The sequence below is a fragment of the Sapajus apella genome, unplaced genomic scaffold (assembly GCF_009761245.1).
Source record: "Sapajus apella isolate SASKATOON/1434 unplaced genomic scaffold, GSC_monkey_1.0 scaffold60, whole genome shotgun sequence".
In the NCBI taxonomy this organism is placed as follows: domain Eukaryota; kingdom Metazoa; phylum Chordata; class Mammalia; order Primates; family Cebidae; genus Sapajus; species Sapajus apella.
In genome coordinates this window covers 13,398,253-13,420,727 of record NW_022437000.1, presented here as the reverse complement: position 1 = coordinate 13,420,727, position 22,475 = coordinate 13,398,253, and the positions used below count along the sequence as shown (strand labels likewise).

Genomic DNA, 22,475 nt, shown 5'->3' with positions numbered 1-22,475 from the left:
GGTAGAGGCAAATAAAAATGGTATTTGGAAAAACATCTTATCCTACATTATTTCTATGAACAGTTTTTTTCTAATACAATGTTCAGGACAAAACCAGAATACACAGTCCTGTGAGGAAGCAGGATTACATGAAAGGAGCCAACAGAATGGGCCATGGAAATGGGCCTCTGGGCCTCCGGTAAGAGAAGGTTTCAGTAGACTTCAAAGCAACTTTGTCACTCATTCAGCAGATACATCACTGAAAAACTGCTAAAGAACTAGACATATAAAAACCACATAGCAGGACTATAAACAAAAGTGGCAAACCATCTTGAAACAGATGAACAAAGGAGGAGGATTCTGCTACCTGATTTCAAGTCTCTGAGGCTGTAACCATCAGGACAGTGAGTAGAATAGAGAATCCAAAATAGACTCACACCCATGTGGTCAGTGTTTTCTTTTTGCAAAGATGTCAAGACATTTCAGATGAGGAAAAGGGAGTCTTTTCAACCAGTAGTGTTGAACCCACTGGACAAATGTGGAAAAATTAACCTCAGTCTGTACTTCATATACATAAAAACCAAGGTAGATCGGAGAGGTGGACAAGAAATTTAAAACTTAAGTTTTTAGAAAAAACGTAGGGGAAGATCTTTTTGACCTTGGGTTAAACACTTTCATAGAGAAGATATTAAATAAAAGATCATAAAGGAAAAAACTGATAGATTTCACCAAAGTTAAAAATTTTTGCTTGTCAAAAGAAATGAAAAAGCCACAATAGTAGGAGAAAATATTTGCTATTAAATGTATAATTATTAGAATATGTGATCTCCATATGATTTCTAAATATTAAAGGGGGGAATCGCGGTGGTTCGCCCATTTAATCCCAGCACTTTGGGAGGCGAAGGCAGGCAGATCACGAGGTCGAGATCAAGACCATCCTGGCCAATGTGGTAAAACCCTGACTCTACTAAAAATACAAAAATTAGCTGGGCATGGTGGCGCATACCTGTAGTCCCAGTTACTTGGGAGGCTGAGGCAGGAGACTGGCTTGAACCCAGGAGGTGGAGGTTGCGATGAGTTGAGATGGCACCTCTACACTCCAGCCTGGCAACAGAGTGAAACTCTGTCTCAAAAAAAAAAAAAAAAATTTAAAGTTAAATCCAAAGAAATGCAAGGAAAATGGGCTTAGGCAGGACAAATAGCAAGCACATAATAAAATGGAGTATTTAAGCCCAGTGTGTCATAATTACATAATTAAATGTAAGTGAATTAAATGCCAAATGGATTTTTATTTTTATTATTTATTTTTGAGATGGAGTTTCACTCTTGTCACACAACCTGGAGTGCAGTGGCATGATCGATCTCGCCTTACCACAACCTCCATCTCCCAGGTTCAAGTGATTCTCCTGCCTCAGCCTCTCAAGTAGCTGGGATTACAGGCACCTACCACCACACTGTCTAATTTTGGTTTTGTTTTTTGAGATGAAGTTTCACTCTTGTCGCCCAGGCTGGAGTGCAATGGCACAGTCTTAGCTCACTGCAACCTCCACCTCCTGGGTTCAACAAATTCTCCTGCTTCAGCCTCCAGAGTAACTATGATTACAGGTGCCCACCACCACATGTGGCTGTTTTTTGTATTTTTAGTAATGATAGCGTTTCACCATGTTGGCCAGGCCAGTCTCAAACTCCTGACCTCAGGTGATCCACCCACCTCAGCCTCCCAAAATGCTTGGATTACAGGCGGGAGCTACCATGCCTGACCCAGATGGATTTTTAGATATCAACTGTCCATATTGTTTAAAATAGATTTGAGGCATAAAACAGATAAAACAGATTTGAGGCATACAGCAACCCACCAATAATTTCATAATAATAAAGGGTTTATCTCACCAGGAAGGCAGTTGCACTTATGTTTTTATGTATTTATTGAATAGTCTCAAAGTATTGAAAGCAAAAATAAGCAACTACAAAGAAAGATACAAATCCATGATCAAAGTGGGAAATTTTCACACACATCTTAGTAACTGATACAATGAGTAGATGAAAAATTAATGAGTAAATAGAACATTTGGACAGCACAACAGATGGCCTAGGAGAATATTTAGACCGTTGCCTTTGATGTTCGAGAATATGTATGCCTTTCAAAAGAAAACACAGAACAACCTGTCAGGAGAGATCCCATGACCATGAAGGTGGTTTTCCCAGGGCTAGGCTTATCCATCGTACTGCAGATGTGCTGACATCTGTGATTTTCCCAAATGTGGGAAACTGGACTGCATAATTTATGGTAGTGGGGGACTACGTTCATGTTCTGTCCTGGTGTTTAAAAAAAAAAACTTTATGAAAGACACAGAACATTAATAAAAATTGATAATAAACTGGGCTATTAAGTAAATTGCAACAATTCACAGAGGTTTGTAATGATACAGGGTATGTTTTCTGATCACAGTACAGTTAAACTAGGAATATAACAAAAATATAACTAGGTAGGATATGTGTGGATGTTGCAATCCTATATAGCCCTTGGGATGAGAAAGAAGTTACAATGGAAATTAGAAAATAAGATCTTGAGTGATGAAAATACTGTATATGTATGGAATTCAGCTTATTAAATGTATATTTTAGAAAGAAGGAAAGGCTGAAAATCAGTGAGCAAAGCCTTCCGTCTCAAGAAATAGAAAAAAACATAGAAGGAAGGAATTAATGTTTTTAAAGAATCACTAATTTAGCAAGAATAATAATTAAATAGAAAAGAAGTTGTCATTAGGGAGGATCAGTAAAGCAGAAGCTTGTTATTTGAAAAGACTTGTAGATGTGATAAATCACAAGTAGCATACATAGATGAAAAGGGGACAAGATGATAGGTAGGTGCCAGAAGCATTAAAAAAAAAAAAAATCTGTTATGAAGAGCTTTATGCCAGTAAATTTGACAACCTATGTGAAATAAGGTCTTTTAAAAATATAACTTACTAAAACTGACACATGAAGAAATAGAAAATCTTAATAGTTCTGTAACTGTTAAGAATTTGAGCCTGTAATTTAAAATTTCCTCAAAGAGACAACTCCTGTTTGGGCTGGCTTAATTGGCATATCCTACCAAACTCCTAATGAAAGGAAAATCGCCAATTTTAAACATCATCTTCCAGAAAATAGTAAAGGAAGAAAGATTCTGCAATTTGTTTTAAGGCCAGCACAAACTGCATGACAAAACCGAGGAAGAACGTTTGAGAATAGAAAATGATAGGCCACTCTCAGTTGTAAGGATCAGAAGATACATAAAATGATCGTAAGATGCAAAAATCCTAAACCCAGTATCAGAAAACTGACTAGTCAGTAGCAAAAAACCCAGGATGATAAGCCCAGGATGATACATCAAGACAAAGTTGGTTATATACAGGAATGCAAGATCTACTTAATGTTCCAAAGTCAATCAGTGTAATTAATTTACCATGTTAACAACAGAAAAAAAAGGATCGTAAGATGGGTTTGATCAAATTCAGCATTTCTTCATTTAAAAAACAAAACAAAACAGGAAACTAAGAATAAAAGGGGCAGTTCTTAATCTGACCAAAAAGAAAAAAATTCCTATGGCAAACATACTTACTGGAATTGTAAGCCACTTTCCCTTTGAGACAGGGAAAAAACCTGAATGACTATTTCTTTTCAGTATTAAACAGGAAATCATAGCTAGTCCAATCTGTGGATAAAATATTAGGATCAATAGTGATGTTAGCCAAACCGCAGGATCCAAGTTCTACAAATAAAGACCTGTTATATTTCAGGACGCCAAGTGCAACAGTCAGCAAAACGGTAAATTTTAAAATATATGTCATTTTTAGTATCTTCAAAAATACAAAATGCCTAGAATAAATCGGATTAAAGATGTGTGATACTCCCATAGAGAAAAAAATAACTCATCAAGAGACAGGAAAGAAGACTTGAATAAATGGAGAAATATACTTCGTTGATAGGTTGGAACACATTATTTTATCCTTAGGTTTTTTTTTTTTAGACTGAGCCTCGCTCTGTCGCCAGGCTGGCGTGGAGTGCAGTGGAACAATCTCGGCTCACTGCAACCTCTGCCTCCCAGGTTCAAGTGATTCTCCTGCCTGGGCCTTCTGAGTAGTTGGGACTACAGGCATGCGCCACCATGCCCAGCTAATTTTTGTAGTTTTAGTAGAGAGGGTTTCCATGTTGGCCAGGATGGTCTTGATCTCTCAACCTCATGATTTACCCACTCTGGTCTCCCAAAGTGCTGGGATTACAGGCGTGAGCCACCACTCCTGGCCTATCCTTAGGTTTTTATACTGAATGTTATCTCAATTTAAAAATCCAAAAGATAGTGGATTTATGTATGTGTAATTTGACAAGCTGATTTAAAATTTATATGAAAATGCGCAGTCAAAAAGCAGTTCTTGAAGAAAAAGAACAAGATGGGAAGATTTGCTCTACCAGATAATTAGAAGTTTTAAAGTTACAATAATTAAGACTACATGGCATCAGGTGCCAGATCAGATAAACAGACCAGTGACCAGTGTAGCAGAATGGACGGTTCAGAAAGAAGTCCATGAATGGTAGGGACGTCTGGTTTATGATAGAGCTAGCCTTAAGTGGAGAAAGACATTTTTTCAATAAATGATACTGGGAGAATTAGTATTTTGGGGAAAAAAAAATCCTGATTTCTACCACATACCGTATGTAAAAATCAGTTTCAGATAGATTGTAGATCTCAGTATGAAAGGTAAAAGCAAAAAGTCTCTAGAAAATAACAGGAAAATATCTTTATGACTATCCAATAAGATAATTTTTAAAACATCAACAAAAATAAATCACTGTAAAAAATGCTGGCACAGTGTATTATACTAAAAATAAGAACTTCTGGTTAAGAAACATCTTAAGGGTCATAGAAAGGCAATCCATGTTCTGTGTGAGAGTTCTTCAGAAATAGCTGACAAAGGCTTGTATCTTTAATATATAAAGAATTCCTATAAAACAATAAGAAAAAGACGTTGAAAAACAAGCAAAAGATTTGACAAGTACCTCACAAAAGAGGATGCACAAGGCCCAGCGAAAGTATAAGGTGCTTCATCTCATTCACAGGGGAGATGCAGAAGAAAACCATGTGAAATAGAACCTCGTAACAAGCCACCCTCTAGAATGCTAAGCTAAGACACAATAGCAAATGTTAGTGAAAATGCGTGCAGCGGGAGCTCTAGTGTACTGTGTGACATCAGTTACTAAATGGAAGTTGCACAGACTCTGTGACCCAGCCGTCCACTCTGGAATGTGTGCCCGATGTGCATTCACAGGTATGCTGAGTTATGGGTACAGAAATGTTGACACCCTTACTCCAAACCAGGAAACTAGAAACAGTGTTTACCAACAGTAGCATTTATGAATCATAAAATATGGATGTAACAAGAATTCTGTATGGCAAAGGAAATGAGCAGCTGGAGGTGTGAATACCCACAGGAACGAACCTCTCAGACATCCCAAAGGCAGAAACAGCCAGACGTGAGGTGGTGCACACTGTGAGTTCCTGTTTACAGCCAACCAGAGGCATGGTGGACTGCTCCGTTAGGTGGGGGGGGGCACAGAGGGCCTGACCCAGAAGTGTGATCTTTGCCTCCCTGGAGGGAAGAGGAGGCTGAAATGGGAGAGAGCCCTCGGCTGCCATCTCCAGTTTTTTTTAAGAGGGTCATACTCTGTTGTGCCAACTGGGGTACTGTGGGTTGGTTGCTGGGACTTTAGGCACATGCCACCATGCCTGGTTAGTGTTTATTTTTTGTGGAGACTGGGTCTGTCTGTGTTGCCCAGACTGGTCTCAAATTCCTGGCTTCAAGCGATCTTCCCTCCTCCACCTCTGAAAGAACTGGGATTTCAGGAATGAGCCGCTGCACCTGGCCCCAGCCGCTACCCTTGACGTGGATGGTGACTATGCTCACATGCACGTGTGGTGCAGTCACATGTCTCTTAGAGATGGGGACACGTTCTGAGAAGTGCATCATTAGGAAGTTTCATTGTGCACACATCAGAGTGAACCTACACAAACTGAGGTACAGCACACTACACACCTGTGGTACAGCCTGTGCTCCTAGGCTGTGAACTCTCCTCCACACTGTAGGCAGCTGTGACACAATGCTAAGTCTTTGTGTATCTCAGCACACCTAAAGGTAGAAATGGTAATGCGTTGGGCTAGACATTGCAATGGCTCTGACACCCTGGCGTGGCAGGAATCTCTAAGTCCCATTATAACTTTATGGGACCGCTGTCACATACACGCTGCTGACCAGAACGTCACTGTGCAGCGCAGGACTGGCTGAGCCTTACAGTTGTGCTTCTCTGTGGATGTCTTTGTGGACTTTTCTAGCTGCTCTACAGCCCTCTCCCAATGTTCTTTCCTTACCTCTGCTCTACTAGGGTAAGTGGATAAGGGTTGCTTTTAGTCTCCTCTTTGCTGTGCAGTCAAAATTAAAAAGAGACTTTGTTTTACTATTGTTTTCTGCCTTAAAGGCTGTTGACTGTTTTTAAAGGTTGTTGACTTTTTGATGGAAAATCCAATTTTAAAACAATATAGAGCTGTGTTTTACAATACCTGGATATTTTAAATCTAACCTGCTGTAATGAAGAGATACCTAAATAAAGTAGCTTAAGGTTTATATGAGTTTATTTTTCGCTTGTGTGACCGGACAGAGATAGCAGTGGCCCAGGCTGGCAGGATGACTCCATTGTGCAAGTCACTGAGAAATGGGATCTTTCCATCCTTCTATTCCCTCGTCCTCTGCCATCTTGTCATTGCAGGGCAGGGGCCTCTCTCCATGGTCACAGCTACAGTGTTAGACCACGCCCTTGTCCCAGTTCTCAAGAAGAGGGCAAAAGATGTTGGTTTTGGGTTTTTCTTTTAATAATTTTACTGAGATTAATTCACATACCGTATTTTCTCTCATTTAAAGTCTACAACTCAAGTGGTTTTAGTATATTTCCAGAGTGAGCGGCCGCCACCAGTATCTGTCTTAGAGCATTTTGAATTCCTTTAGCAAGGGAGACATTGCCGCCCTTAACCTTCTCTTACTTCATCACTTAAAACAGCCCTCAGGCCACGCCTGGGAAGGGAAGGTGGGGAATATGGTCTCTGGCTGGAGCCACATGCCTGGCCACAGTTCCTGCTCACTGGAGAAGGGGAGAGTCCACTGGGGAGGCATGTCCGCCGCAAGACACAAACCACTGTCTTCATCGCAGGTGTGACAGCACGGAGAAGCTAAAGGCTCTTCTGCCAAGACTGGAGCAGGAGCTGAAAGATACGGCCAAATTTAAAGATTTTTATCAGTTTACCTTTACCTTCGCTAAGAACCCGGGGCAGAAGGGTTTAGGTGAGTATGAAATCCAAATACGTAAAATGCTAGATCACAATGAGATTATCAGTGGACTTGAGCACATGATTTCTGTATAGCCTTCTGTAATGATTTTGGGTTTTGGTTTGATTTTTTTGAGGTAGGGTCTCACTCTGTCACCTAGGCTGGAAAGCAGTGGCACAGTCACAGCAGCCTCAATCTCCTGGGCTCAAGCAATCCTCCCATCTCAGCCTTCCAAGTAGCTGGGACTACAGGCGTCCACCACCACATCTGGCTGGCTGCTTTCATTTTTGTTTTTTAGTTTTTAGTAACGACAAGGTCTTGCTCTGCTGCCTATGCTGGTCTCGAACTCCTGAGCTCAGGCGTGGCAGGCATGAGCCACCATGCGTGGCCCAGCTGTAGCATCACCACCCCCTTCTGGTTTCTTTTCCTCTCCACACTTTGCCCTGCACGTAGGTAGATGAGTTTATAATACCATGTGCCTGAAAATCTCGGTTGATAGTGTCTCTCAACATCTGGGTTCACACACTTAGTTTTAAATGTAAACATTTAAAATTATAAATATCCTGTGTCAGCTCATATTGCTCTCTCTATGGCACGTAGACCCAGCCCGCATACCAACAATTCAGCCTACTTTTGCGTTTTATTTTAAAATACTGTAGTCCATTTTATGGACCATTCGTGTGGACCATAATAAATATTTTTTTTTACTTGAGGAGTCTGCATTCACCTTAGCTGTCACTTCCTAACCCTGCAGCAGGGATTCAGGGACTGCAGTGAAGGTGGACGTGGAGCTGGGTTGGGCACTGGGTGGTGTGCAGTGATCACCTGAGAGGGCAGTCACACAGAGGAACAGACATGGCCAGAAGGACAGGGAACACAGGTGAGGGGAACAGGGACAGGGACATGGGGGATGGTGGGACAGAGGCACAGGGGACAGAAGCATGGGGCAGCAGCAGGACAGAGGCACAGGGGCAGAGACACAGGGCTGGTGAGAGATACCAGGTGCTGACACGCATCTTGGCCCCGTGCTGTAGTTACTACAGTACCTGCTGTGTGAGGCGCGTGGGGCCTGTTGGGCTCTCACTTTGCCTCTTGGACAACAGTAGTGGTACCTGCTACATCTTGGCTCGGGAGCCTGCTGTGTCTAGCACCTAGGGACACCAGCAGCTGCGGCCCAGGGCCGAGACCCCAACCTTGCTCAGGGCTGCGATGTGTTGAGAGCCTGTCCTGTCCTTTCTGTTTGTGAGCTGGGATGATCACGGAAGGAAGTCTTTCCGTCTCCTGGTGTTGGGTGCCAGAGGTGCCGGCCACCAGAAAGGCAGGGTGACCTCAGGAGGTGAGTGCATTCCCTGCCTCCTTCCACTGATGGTCAGTTTGTTCATGTCCTTGTGAGATCATGGAGTGCTGTTGGTGTGCTCTATGGTGGTGACCGCTTCCTTCCTGTCTGCGTGACAGGCTGTCCTGGGCTCGTCCAGCCACCTTCTGCCCCAGACCTGGACTCGCTTTTCACCCAAGAAGCCCTGATTTCTTTTAGTGGAAACTGGCTTCAGGCCATGACGGAGTCGCCGCTGGTGCTCATTCACAGAGTCGTCGTTTCTAGGCTTCTTTAGTAAGCAGAGGCTCTCGTGGGGGCTTTTTATTTTTTAAATCTTTGTTCATGTGGTTGCTTCTAATCCACACTCAGGACTACAGATTATTTTTCCTACTTGAGCTTGTCTGTATTACAGCCGTGTGTCCCTTCTACCCTGGTTCTCAAGGGTGCAGGTGATGACAGCATTAGAACGTCCACTGTGACATGTTAGCCCAGTCCCAGTCACATACAGCACAGGCTCGGAGTGATGGAACAAATGCCATCTCCACCAGTATAATTACTCTGAGTAGTGAAAAAGGAAAGCAGGGTGGTCATACGTTCTCCCCCCATTTAAAAAAATAGTCAGGCCTTGCCTCTGCTTTCCAGGTACACAGCCGGGCCTCCCCTGTCACTTGTTTGGTCCTGGCTCTGTGTTCCCTAGTAGCCCCTGCTCGTCTCCCGGGCTTCCGTTGTTTGAATGTCTGAAGTGTGTCACTCCACTTTCTTCTGGCATGGATTGTTACTGTCAGACTGATGGTAAGCCAGTCTTCCTGGCCTTAGAAGTTACTGTTTTGCCTGGATTCCCAAACAAAGCCCATTTTTTTCTTTTGTTTTAGAGCCCAGTAATTTTGCTAGAATTTGTCTGGGTGTGGTGGGTCATCCGTGGTCAGTGTTCTCATATGTGATGCTGAGTGTTTTCAGTAAGTACTTTCTAATCTTTTTATAATTTCAGGGAAAATGTTCTTGAATTATAGCGCTAAGCGTTTCCTTGTATTTGGTTTTAGTCTCCATGGGAACTATTATTACCCACATAATTGGAGTTGAGTCCCCTGTGGAGCTGGGTCCTCTGGGGAGTTAGGTCTTCAGCAATGCAGGTCACTTTCTCTTGGTCCTTTTTATCTGTACTTCTTTTTTTTTTTATTGTAAAAATGATCTTCCTTTTTCACCATCTCCTCCTCTGAAGTCATTTCAGTCATGTGTCACATGATGACAGCGATGGGATCTGAGAAGTGCAGCATTAGGCAGTCTCATCCTTGTGTGACATCACAGGGTGCACATTTGCAGACCTGGGTGGCGTAGCCTGTTGCATGCCTAGCGGATGGCACAGCCCATGGCTTCTGGGATACAAACCTGGATAGCATGTGACTGTACTGAGTGTGGTAGGCAACCGTGACACCATGGTGAGGCTTTGTGTGTCCAAACACACCGAAGCATAGAAAAGGTGCAGCGGGAATGCACTTCTGCAGTCCTGTGGGACCGCTGTCACATATGCAGCCTGTCGTTGGCTGAGACGTTAATGCAGAGTGTGGCTGGCTTTATCTCCCTCATGTGCCTTCTAGTTCAGTAATTTCCAGAATGTTTTACCTTTGTTTCTAATTCTTGAGTGTCATTTCCTCATTTCTAAGCTTTCCTAATTCTCATTTGTGGTCTTTCATGTTTTGTTTCATTTCTTAATGTCCTTTAACCTATTTTGAAGTCAATGGTCACACTTAAAAAAATTTTTTTTTATTTATTTTGAGACAAGGTCTTGCTCTCTTTCCCAGGCTGGAGTGGAGTGGTGCAATCATAGCTCACTGCAGACTCGAACTCTTGAGCATAAATGATCCTCCCACCTCAGCCTCCCAAAGTGTTGGGATTACAGGCATGGGCCAGCATACCTGGCTTAACATTTTGTTTTAGAGTGAGGTTCTCGCTCTCTTGCCCAGGCCGAAGTGCAGAGGTGTGATCATGACTACAGCCTCAGGCTCCTGGGTTGCAGTCATCCTCCCACCTCAGCCTCCCAAGTAACTGGGACCGTCGGCACATGCATTGTACCTGGTTAAGTTTTAAAGTTTTTTTTGGAGAGATGGAGTTTTACTGTGTTGCCCAGGCTAGTATCAAACTGCTGGCCTAACACAGCCCTCCCACCTGAGGCTCCCACAGTGCTGGGATTACAGGCGTGAGCTGCCGTGCCTGGCTGAAGATCGCACTTTGAGTCTGTTCTGTCGGTGTGTTTCCTGACACATGTTCGTTTTCTAGGCATGAAATTCTGTTTGTAGTATCTTTTTTGTTTTGTTTTGTTTTGTTTTTTGAGATGGAGTCTTGCTCTGTTGCCCAGGCTAGAGTGCAATGGCTGGATCTCGGCTCACTACAACCTCTGCCTCCTGAGTTCAAGCAATTATCTTTCCTCAGTCTCCTGAGTAGCTGGGACTACAGGCGCGTGCCACCACGCCTGGCTAATTTTTTGTGTTTTTAGTAGAAACGGGGTTTCACCATGCTGGCCAGGCTGGTCTCAAACTCCTGACCTTGTGATCCACCCTCCTCGGCCTCCTGAAGTGCTGGAACTACAGGTGTGAGCCACCATGTAGTATCTTTTTTCTTAAAATAGCATTGTATGGGATTTGATCTCAGGGCTCATTTTTATGTGAAATTAGTTTTCCTACAAGATCTTCACAAGGAAGATGGTTCGGGGCAGCTTTTCGACTTCATGGTGCTCCCTCTTGGGTGGGTGTGTGTGTGTGTGTGTGTGGGTGTGGGTGTGCGTGCGCGCTGTGCACGCATGTAGTATACAGAAATGTTGGCTTTGCTGTCGCTACGACTGTCTGGCACTGCTCCTCTCCTCTCCTCAGCTTTTCTCCCTTTTCGGTCTCCATTGTTCCTTTCCCGACCAGCCTATTCTGCTCCCAGAGTCATTTTATTCCTGAGTACCACAGTCCTTCCTTTTCACTCATTTATGACTGGTTAAGTTAGGAGAAGAGTTTTGGGTATATTTTTTCAATGTTTATTCTAAAGGCACTAAAGATTATTCTTTTACCTCTGAATGGAGAAATGTCTTACCAGCACGTTAAGAGAAGGGAAGAGTCTGCACTGAAAAGTATTTCTGCATCTACTCTGTTTATAACTCTGTTTGTAAAATAACTCTTGGTTTATGAGCTACATACCAGATGTCAGGTTCAGCCTACTTTTAACAAATGAAAACATTTGGTTTTCTACGATAAAACTCTTATTTTTTATCTTCTCTATTCCACTCTATTTCTTTCTAAGAGGCTGAGGCAAAAATTAAAGTTAAAGCTCATTTTAGTTGAGACCCTGATTACTCAGTAACTATCATCAGTATTCTCAAGAAACCATTACCAGTCTTTTCTAGAAACTTACAAGGAGGCTGGGTGCGGTGGCTCACGCCTGTAGTCCTAGCACTTTGGGAGGCTGAAGCAGGCAGATTGCTTGAGGTCAGAAGTTCGAGACCGGCCTGGGCAACATGGCAAAACTCCATCTGTACTAAAAATGCAAAAACTTAGCTGGGTGTGGTGGTACATACCTGTAGTCTCAGCTCCTCAAGAGGCTGAGGCACAAGAATTGCTTGAATCTGGGAAGCAGAGGTTGCAGTGAGCTGAGGTCACATCACTGCACTCCAGCCTGGGCAACAGAGCAAGACTCCATCTAAAAATACAATACAAAAATTAGCCGGGTGTGGTGGTATACACCTGTAGTCCCTGCTGCACAGGAGGCAGAGGCAAGAGGATTGCTTGAGCCTGGGAGGTGGAGGCTGCAGTGAGCTGAGATTGAACCACTGCACTCCAGCCTGGGGGCGACAGGGGAAAAAAAAGGGCAAAAAGACAAGAGAATAATGGTGCAGAGGAAGATGTGGACTGAGCTTCCTCAGCGTTCTTGGGCTCTGTCGCTTGTGAGGACAGGGCCGTGGGCTCCTGACAGGTGCTGGTTTCTGCTGTACGTGTTCTTCCATCTCATGCAGGTTGTTGGTTTTTTTTTTTTCGTTCTCTCTATTTGCTGATCCCCTGCCCCCATTTTTCTCTGGCAATAGTCACCCAAACAAGAAATACTGCTTCTCACACCTTTCTAAAATTTGGCCAATTCAGGTCTCGGTGTAACTATCATGATTTTTCCAGGAAAGTCTGGTCATGCTGTGCTTTTGAGCAGTTTAATTCTCAGAGGCCTATCCAGCTTCCTTTCCAAAGTGAGAATTTGTCTGATTCAAATTTTAAAATAGCAATTATTTTTTATTGTTAAATGGTTATCAGGAAGGATACTTTGAAACTTCAGCAAATAATAAAACTCTTTTCCTGACTATTTTGAACTGTTATTTTAATATCTTCAGCATAGTCTTAGGATAATTGAGCTTCTATTAGAGATAATCATTTATATTTATTGATACTCTGCAGTCCAGGGGATCCTTCATTTAAATGTTGAAATGGGAAAATGTTAGAAAGCTTAGCATTTTATCTGACTGTCATGTGTAGGTATTATCTTTAAGAATTTTTATCTTGTAATGCCATGTTATCTTGACACATATGGAAAAGTATTACGGAGCTTTTCTAGGACCTTGGCAAAGCCAGCAGCCTCTGCATCACTGCAGAGCTTGCTGGAAATGCAGGCCCTTGGGCTTTAGACAGGCTCTCCGTCTGAGTTAGTAATGACTGCATGGCAAACTACCTCAAAACACAGTAGCTTCAGATGACAGTCGTTTTGACAGCTTATGATCCTTTGGGTCAGGAATTCGGTCAGATTCCGCTGGGCAACCCTTCTCCCCGTCATGGCCTCCCACCTGCCCCAGCTGCCCCTGGTGGGCTTCCTCACAGCCCGGGTGGCTCCGGCAGAAGCACTGCTTGTGCAGAGGCTGCCGTGCTCCCCACAGCAAAGGCCGGCCGCCCCATGGGAGGCCATGACAGGGAGAAGGGCTGCCCAGCGGAATCTGTCAAAATTCCTGACAGAATTCAGGAATTTGGGCACCACCGCTTCATTTTGTGGTCATTTCCAGGAGGTTATAAATTAGAGTCTAAATTAATTGCTCAGTTCAAAGTAGCAAAATTTATTTTCTTTCTGCACATATTTTCAACAAAGATTAGTATATGGATAGAGAGTGTTTTGAAACATTCTTGAGATTCGGGACCTATCGCGTTCAGCCTGCATTTTATAAATTTCCTTAACCATCAGGGCTTTCAGTGGCAGAACAGGCCATTGAGAGCATTGAAAGTTGCAACAGATTTATAGTTTATCCTTGATTTCCTCACTGAGAACAAGGACCTGTTTACTCTTGTAGACACTTAAATGAAATGTTTATCAGAATCATTCACTATAGGGTAGGAAGCATTAACGGTTTTGTTTCTTTGCTTCATGAGAGTAGCTGAGAGAATATGAAATTTTATTAAGGAAAACAGTAGCCTCCTTGGGAAAATGATTAGATTGTATGAACACTTCAAATAGATTACACACTATTTTTAGAAAAGTTTTTTGAGGGCTTTTAAAAACAGAAAGCAAGAATAATTTTATGACTATAACCCAAAAATAGAGCAGTCAGTTTTCCAAAGTATAGCATGTTATTACACATCTGTCTTGTCTAAGTAAAATTGAAGAGGTTGAGACAAGTGTTTAACTGTTCCTAGAAAAAGCATGGACTGCGGTGGAAACATGGAGTCAAAAGACACAGATTTACTCTTTATTTCCTTCACTGTGTGTATGTGTGTGTGTGTGTGTGTGTGTCTGTCTCTGTGTGTATAGCGGTATCTCTGTGTCTCTGTGTGTGTGCATCTGTGTGCATATGTGTGTGTGTGTGTCTTTGTGTCCGTGTCTCTATATTTGTGTGTCTGTCTGTCTCCATGTGGGTACCTGTGTGTGTGTGAAGATCGTGTGTACTGTATTTATTGTTTTTATGTAAGATTATGCTTTACTCATTACTTAACTAATGATTAACCTAATACAGAGAATAAAGTTACTTGGCTCTGTTTTAATGTAAGAAACAATATAGCTTCATGTTGGCTAGAGTCTGGAATTAGTTGGCTTTGGGAATCGTGTGTGTGTGTGTGTGTGTGTGTAGTTTTTTTTGTTGTTTTTTGTTTTTGAGAGGTGAGGGTCTTACTAGCCCAGGCTAGATCCAAACTCTTGACCTGAAGTGATCCTTCTGCCTCCGCCTCCTAAAGTGCTGTGATTACAGGTGTGAGCCACTGTGCCCGGCCAGCTTTGAGCATCTTGATGTTTGAGGAAGTAAGATTTCATGATAGCTAGCTAATTTTTATGTCTGCCCTAAGGTCTTTTTTTGACAGAGGATACCTCTTCATTGTCTAATCCTGAGTGGAGCATCACAAGCATGAATTTTTAACAGTAATGCTGTCTTCTAACATGTTTTCACTTAGGAGATGACACTTTTTAAAGGTTCTTTGAAAGAAAATAGCAGCTATAAAGATGTAGCCACCAGAGTAGCTATTGGTCTTAATTTCCACTTTCAAGTTCTGCCTTTCTGAGTTGTTGTTTTTGTTGTTGTTGTTAAATGTTTTGCAAATGGCTAAGTCCATGAGGGCAATATTAGACATTTTTATATAAATAATAATAAATTTTGAAAAATCATATATATACTTTTGATAATGTGATTGACAAACATACAAACCAGGTCCTTTGTAAGAAAAGTTTTTAGGACCAAAACTAACCCAAAGTAACTAGATTAAATATATGCCATAAAACTTTATCTTTTTTTCCTCCCCAGGTTCACCTCCATTTCTCAATGTGAGAGCTTTACATCATTAAGATGAGTTGAATATAGATTTCAATTAATGTCCTTCCTAAATGATAAGGATGTAGACTTATAAGCAGGACAAGACTAATCATCTTAGCATTTTACTGCGGGTCCCATCGGTAAGGTCTAGAGAGCTGTTCCGTGTCTCAGTTACTTGGAACTTTCTGACTCTGTCTTTCTTTTTGATTAAGACTCCAGGGTATTCAGAACTGAGAAAGGTGGCAATGAAGCCTTTGCACAGGGAGTATGGAGGCATTTTATTTAGAGTTGGTTGCTACTCAGACACCTCTTGCTTATCCCATTTTAATAATGATCAACCCTGGTCATCTTGCTAGAGCTCCAACTTTAATAATTTCTGTGTAAGTGGGATCAAGCGAGATTTAGAAAAAAATCTTTTGAAAAGTGTTTAGTTATGTATTTTGCATTTAAACTAATATATTACCTAACATATTTATTAATTTGCTTTTCACATTAGCTTATTTTACATAAATATAACTGTTTGTTTATGCCTAAAAGTGGTGAACACTATTCAACATGAATAAAGGAGGTTACTTTAAAAATGTACATAGTACATAAAGAAGGTTATTTTATGTACTTGCTGTGTCAAGCATATATAAAGAAATCGTTATCGAGCTTCTGGTGAGCAGAGAATAAATCAGTATTTCACAAACTGTGGATTGGAGACAGCCCTGAAACTCACCATTCATATTCTATTAGACATCTTCAGTAGCAGAGATTTGTATAGAAGTCATGAAATAATCACTGCCTCCCCATGGGGGAAAGTGAGGGCCTCAGCTTTGCATGACATACCATGTAGATGTGTAGATGTCCCTGTGTCAGTGAGAATGCTTTCCCTGCCGGTGCCCATGGTCTTGACTCTGCAGGGTCTATAATTACTTGTGAAACAGAGTCTGTCTCAGCTCAAGCAGTGACAAGGCAGGTCTATTTGGAGAACAGTGTGTCCCTTCCTTTCTGAACTGGCCCTTTGGTGTTCAACACTCAGGCCAGTGGCCTATTTTTAAAAACAAATGATATGCATTAATAGTATCCATATCAGGTCAGGTTTAAAGAACACCCAATATTTATGGAAATGCGAGTCTCCATAATTGATTAATTAGGGGGAAATTATGTGCATATCCAAGTAACTTAGTATACAAATCCTTTCTAAAGACGTTTTCCCAGATTTATAAAATTAGACTACATATGGTCCTCAGGAGCACTTCGGTAGAGATTAAGACTCATGACTCTTGGGTGAGATTGCCACATTTTATTGATTAAGTAAATATTGATGTGCTAAAAAGTGGTGGTTTTTTGTGCAGTAGAAAAAGGCAGTGATATTTACTAACCGCTCTTTCTCTCTTTTTGCCAGACTTAGAAATGGCTGTTGCATATTGGAAATTAGTGTTATCTGGAAGGTTTAAGTTTTTAGATCTCTGGAACACATTCTTACTGGTGAGTGTCCTCCTGCATCTCGCTCTGTGCCCACTGTGGAGGGAGGCGGTAGGTGTGAGGCTGCATGTCATCATCCCACATGCATGGAGGTGGTGGTCAGCAGACGAGCATCTCACACAGAGATCGCAGGTCCTCTTGGTCCTGGAGACTCTGCCACCCCAGCAGCCCCGTGTTGTCTCCTCCGAGGACCCGGACGGTAATTCTGTCTTCACTGAGAACTGAATCCTCGACAGGGTGCCAGTACCACACTTCTGTAGATTGGTTTGGTGCCCAGCCAATCCTGTGTCCATGGTCCGGGGCCATTTCTAAGTGTGTCTTACCATGCTCAGGAGGAAAGGAAGCCTTCGTGGGCCTCCAGACAGACACTTTGTGGCATGGGGTAGGGCTGCGTCATACCAACCCGTCTTGCTGGCAGCAGGTGCAGCTTTGGGTTGTTGGAAGTGAGTGGCTCAGGCCCAGTGATGGCAGAGATGCCCAGACCTCTTGCCGTTCTGTCCATGAAAGTGAAAGAAGTGGCCCTCCACCGCCCCACCCATGGCTGGGCCATGATCCGCACTGCCTAGATTCAGCTGACACCGGGTGGCATGGACTTTGCCACTTACGAGTCCTGTGGCCTTGGGCAGGTCACTTCAACATGACTCTGTTTCCTCATCTGAGACTGGCAGCCAGAGAGCATGGCAGGTGGAGGGTGCAGCTCTGTGTGGAAGTGATGTCACTCAGTCTGCGGGTTTGCCACAGGGAGGCATCTTTGCAGCTGTGTTTCATTACATCATGTGCTGCATTGCATCTCTCGAAACATCCAGAGGTCTGTAATGCTGTCCCTGCAGCCCCCTTACAACTTACCTGAGGTCAAACCTAAATCATAGATGTTTCCCAGAGAACCTCACGCTCTTGTGTGCAGAGATGGGAATGAAGGTGCTCACAGGGTCATTGTAATGGCAGGACACTGGAAAAGCCAGTGACCATCCATAAAAGAGTAGACCTAAAAATCAGAACATCGGTGCAATGGAGCACAGCTTCAGAGCCATGCAAACAAACGCAGATTTACACACACAGTCTGGATATATTTCAAACATAATGCTGAATGGGAGAAAACAAGTTGCAGAAAACTACATTTAATTTGGTAGCATTAATGTTTTAAAAGGTAAGACAGGGGCCGGGCGCGGTGGCTCACGCCTGTAATCCCAGCACTTTGGGAGGCCGAGGCGGGTGGATCACAAGGTCAAGAGATCGAGACCATCCTGGTCAACATGGTGAAACCCCGTCTCTACTAAAAATACAAAAAATTAGCTGGGCATGGTGGCGCATGCCTGTAATCCCAGCTACTTGGGAGGCTGAGGCAGAAGAATTGCCTGAACCCAGGAGGCGGAGGTTGCGGTGAGCCGATATTGCGCCATTGCACTCCAGCCTGGGTAACAAGAGCGAAACTCTGTCTCAAAAAAAAAAAAAAAAAAAGGTGAGACAAGTTTATGAGCTGTTCATGAATATATATATTTAGATGTAGCTAATGGACAGGTAGCAAGATTAAAATTAACAGAAACAGGAGTTTATAATTGTAATATTTAAAATTTTTTTTAATAAGTCTGCTTTCTTTATTTGGACCTTGGCATTGTTGTAGCACTTAACATTTATACAGAACGCTATTACTTTTAACTTCTAAAAATTTTATTAATTGTACTTATTCCTGATCAAATTAATGAAGATTATTAACTGAACATCACTCATTAATTGAAGACACTAGGCCACTAGAATATAAGAGAGTTAAGCTCTATATCTTAAATCCGGTGGGTTTTTTTGTTTTTTACTCTTATATGTTAGGAACATCACAAAAGATCAATTCCAAGGGACACCTGGAATCTCCTGCTGGACTTTGGAAACATGATTGCAGATGATATGTCTAACTACGATGAAGAAGGTACTGGAAATTGTGCTTCAGATGATTCACCAAAATGCTTACACCTGAGAACGTTAACTTTTCCTGCCTCTAGAGTGGTGACCCCATCACTGAGATGGGGGTGGTGATAATACTATCCCCTCCGTTATTATTTTCTGTAAATCATACAAAAGAAGGATAGGACTTTATATTTAGTTTAAATCAAGAAGTCCTCTAAGCCAAAGCATTTCAAAATTGAATGTGACCCCCACGGTAGAGCCATGGAGTTAGGTATTTGGAAACCACCACTCCCAAATTCTCAGTCCCACACGATGCCTTAGGTCAGTTCTGCACTGCGCTACGTAGGTTTACTTGGAGATTCCAACTCCCGTCCACTTGCGTAAATATATCTACATACTCGTCTGCCTCTGTGTTTAGGACGCTGCATCAGACGGCCTTTGGAGCCTGCTGTGTGCTGGGCACACTGCCGTGTTGGGGAAGGGATGGTCTCTGAGTGGAAGGCCTCCCATCTAGGCGCCACCCACTTGCCTCCTCACTGCCCCCTTGGCAGGCAGTGATCTGTTTTCAGTACTGGCACGGTGCCTTGTGACAGGTGGTTTACGTGTCTGTCTGCCTGTTTTAGCTTATATTTCTCTTTGTGTCCTCTACAATTAGCACCATCCCTAGATCAGAAGCACCCAGTAAATGCTTGTCAAATGAAAGAAGGGATCGTTGAATATCGACAGAAGCGCAGCTTCCAAGAGCCTTCCAGGCCTCAGTGCAGGAGTTCACAGGGCACTCGGCTGCCGGTGGGGAGAGGCAGGGAGGGTCCTACTTGGGAAGATGGGCAGGAGGCAGCAACCCCCCGCTGCCAAGAATGCCGATGACTGGAGGAACGTGCCTCCTGCTCTCCTGCTCCATGTGGGTCCATTTAGCTCCCTTCCTGAGCCACTGATGTGACTTCGCAGAGCACTCACCGAGGACACGGGGCCACTGTGAGCCCACGGGCCCCTGGACATAGCACGCACACGCCAGGGCTGCTGACCTGGCCTTGCTAGGGTGAAAGTGGCTCAAGCCTGTAATCCCAGCACTTTGGGAGGCCGAGGCGGGTGGATCACGAGGTCAAGAGATCGAGACCATCCTGGTCAACATGGTGAAACCCCGTCTCTACTAAAAATACAAAAAAATTAGCTGGGCATGGTGGCACGTGCCTGTAATCCTAGCTACTCAGGAGGTTGAGGCAGGAGAATTGCCTCAGCCCAGGAGGCGGAGGTTGCAGTGAGCCGAGATCGCGCCATTGCACTCCAGCCTGGGTAACAAGAGCGAAACTCTGTCTCAAAAAAAAAAAAAAAAAAAAAAAGAACTGGGTAACTTGGGCTGGTTCATTCTGTGAAACATGAACGGTATGGGTCTCAAATCATTTGCGTTCTTTAAATGTAAATGTTGGATTGATATGTGGCACAATGCTTTGAAGACAAAAGCTGTGCTCTAACAGGTTTTCTGTTTGTTTGCTTTCCTTTAGGAGCTTGGCCCGTTCTTATAGATGATTTTGTAGAATATGCACGGCCAGTAGTCACAGGTGGAAAGCGCAGCCCTTTCTAGGCAGCAAGTTAAGCTGGAGTAAGATTATGAAATGATTTGCATCCTGCCGGGAGATTTTGGTCAGTTCCTAGGTGCATTGTTACTGATTCCAGAAGTCATTCTTGACCAGCCATGAAACCAGAGGAGTCACCGCATTCTGCCGGAGGACAGCAGCGGCTGCCTTGTGGACATCGCAGGAAGTTCCTCAGGACACAGCTACTTTGGATGTTTAGATTTGTCATCATAGCTGTTGCGTTAGGAGATTTCTGCATGATTTTTAAATATTCACAAAACGGTAAGGTAGAGCCGTAGTGCCACCTGTGGGAGCGCAGAGCTTGTTGCAGCGCTCATCCACTGAGTGACGCTGCTGCCACACTGGAGACACGGCGTGTGTCCTGTGGGAGCACAGAGCATGCTGCAGCGCTCAGCCACTGAGTGACGTGGCCACCACACTGGAGACACGGCGTGTGTCCTGTGGGAGCAGCAGAGTATGCTGTAGCGCTCAGCCCCTGAGTGACGCGGCCACCACACTGGGGACGTGGCGTGTGTCCTGTGCAGGATGCTGTGTTTTACACACATCAAAGCTGTTGAGAATGTGTCCTAAAGAAGATGATCTTGTCATAGAGTCTAATGGTTTTTAAAATTGGTGCCAGGAATTCAAGATTTATATTTTTTGAATTATCGAATGTCTAGATTTATCGGCTCTATTTTTGTTTTCATTTTCTCTAGACATTCATCCGAAAATCATTTCATGGTTCTCAGTCCCCATGTAGCTTTGCACAGCAACAGCACATGTGGCACGATTCCAGCAGAGTTTGTTTCACAGTTTATATGTCAGTGGGCCTCTTTTACTTCATTCAATAATGTTACTTGAACTGCCTGAGAAGTTTCATAAAGTACGTTTTAAAAAATATTCTTTTAATTACATTTAAAGACATTTTTCCATGAAAAATATGTATGAGTGATGAATGATAAATTTTCAAATCGAATGAGTTGGTTCTTTTCACCCTCCTGTGGTGCCCATAGCACCCAGCATCCAGACCTTTGTGTAGCCGTGCACATTTGGAAGCTAAAATCTACATCATTGTCCGAAAAAACCCAGTCCCAAAACCTTCAGCTGATTGGTGAGCTAAAGCCTGTCTTTGAGCCATGTTATCATCTGCTTTTCGTGTCTGCCTGGTGAAGGAGGACCCGTGAGTGCCGCCGTGGCATGGAGGGCTGGTGTTGAGTTGTGAACATCACCGTTTTGACCCTACCTCACATGTGCCAAGACCCTAGTGCCTTGCTGTCCCCCTGCAGCACCGTGCAGGATGCGGACCAGCTGGAGCTGCTCCCCAGGAGAGAGAAGAGTCACCTGCCACAGACGACCTAGCTGCAGTGACAGAGCATGGCCCAGACGTGCAGCTGGGTTGGCTTCAGGAACATCTGGTGGCTGAGGTTCGTGTGCCTAGCAGCTGCAGGACAAACTATCAACACTTCTCAGCAGAGATCATCACAGAGGGCAGCAGGGACAGGACTGGAAGGGACTTGCAGCCTGGAGATCTGCCTGGCCCCAGCTGGCCCCTGGCTGGTCAAGTGATGGACAAGTCACAGGCCTTCCTGACGCTCTGCTTCCAAATCTCTAACAGGAAACTGGGCCATGTCTGCCTTTAGAAGGCTTCAATTCTCAGAGAGCATTTGTTTAATACAAAACACTGGCTTTTATAAAAACCTCAAAAATATTAAAAGCACCTTCTAGGCGTCCTGGATTCTTGACATGTAATTGTTCTGTTCAGAAGAGTTTATATAATTCAGATAATTCTGTATAAATGATGGAGATCTGCAGTGCTTTTTTGTTTTTGAGATTTAAAGTTCTAAGGGATTGTCAATAGATACCAAAATATTAATCACTGGACAAAAGCTTTTCAAACAGTTGTGGGTTTTTTTCTTCTGTTGTATACATTTGAGTCCTGCATGTTGTGAAATGCTGAGAACAGAAGCATTAAATTGGTTTCTCTTGGGTGTGGTGTCCTTTCAGTTCTCCTTGGCTGCAGGGATGCCTGCCTACAGGTGTCAGCATCTGGGTCCTTGTCCAGGGATGACTGGACAGCCCGGCCTAGCAACCAACAGGCAGGAACAGCCCCGGCTAGCAACCAGCAGGCACAGAACAGCCCCGGCTAG

The 22,475-nt window shown here is 43.4% G+C and overlaps 1 protein-coding gene and 1 non-coding gene across 10 annotated transcripts in view; both read left to right on the top strand.

The window, feature by feature from the left end:
• DCUN1D2 (defective in cullin neddylation 1 domain containing 2) overlaps positions 1-20,768 on the top strand; it is a 34,857-nt gene extending 14,089 nt beyond the window's left edge. For 5 of the 9 annotated variants that reach the window (XM_032246310.1, XM_032246314.1, XM_032246315.1 and 2 more), the window contains 4 exons: positions 7,219-7,349; positions 16,779-16,861; positions 18,680-18,776; positions 20,257-20,763. In XM_032246310.1, coding sequence (XP_032102201.1) covers positions 7,219-7,349; positions 16,779-16,861; positions 18,680-18,776; positions 20,257-20,336 — 391 coding nt within the window. In that variant the 3' untranslated portion in view covers positions 20,337-20,763. Of the gene's footprint in view, positions 1-7,218; positions 7,350-15,379; positions 15,529-16,778; positions 16,863-18,679; positions 18,777-20,256 lie in introns of those variants that run through there. The other 4 variants (XR_004259243.1, XM_032246316.1, XM_032246312.1 and 1 more) reach the window with 4 other exon arrangements.
• Positions 2,135-2,298, top strand: LOC116528937. The gene has a single exon (XR_004259295.1). It is a non-coding gene; the product is annotated as a U1 spliceosomal RNA (small nuclear RNA).
• Positions 20,769-22,475: the final 1,707 nt, after the last annotated feature.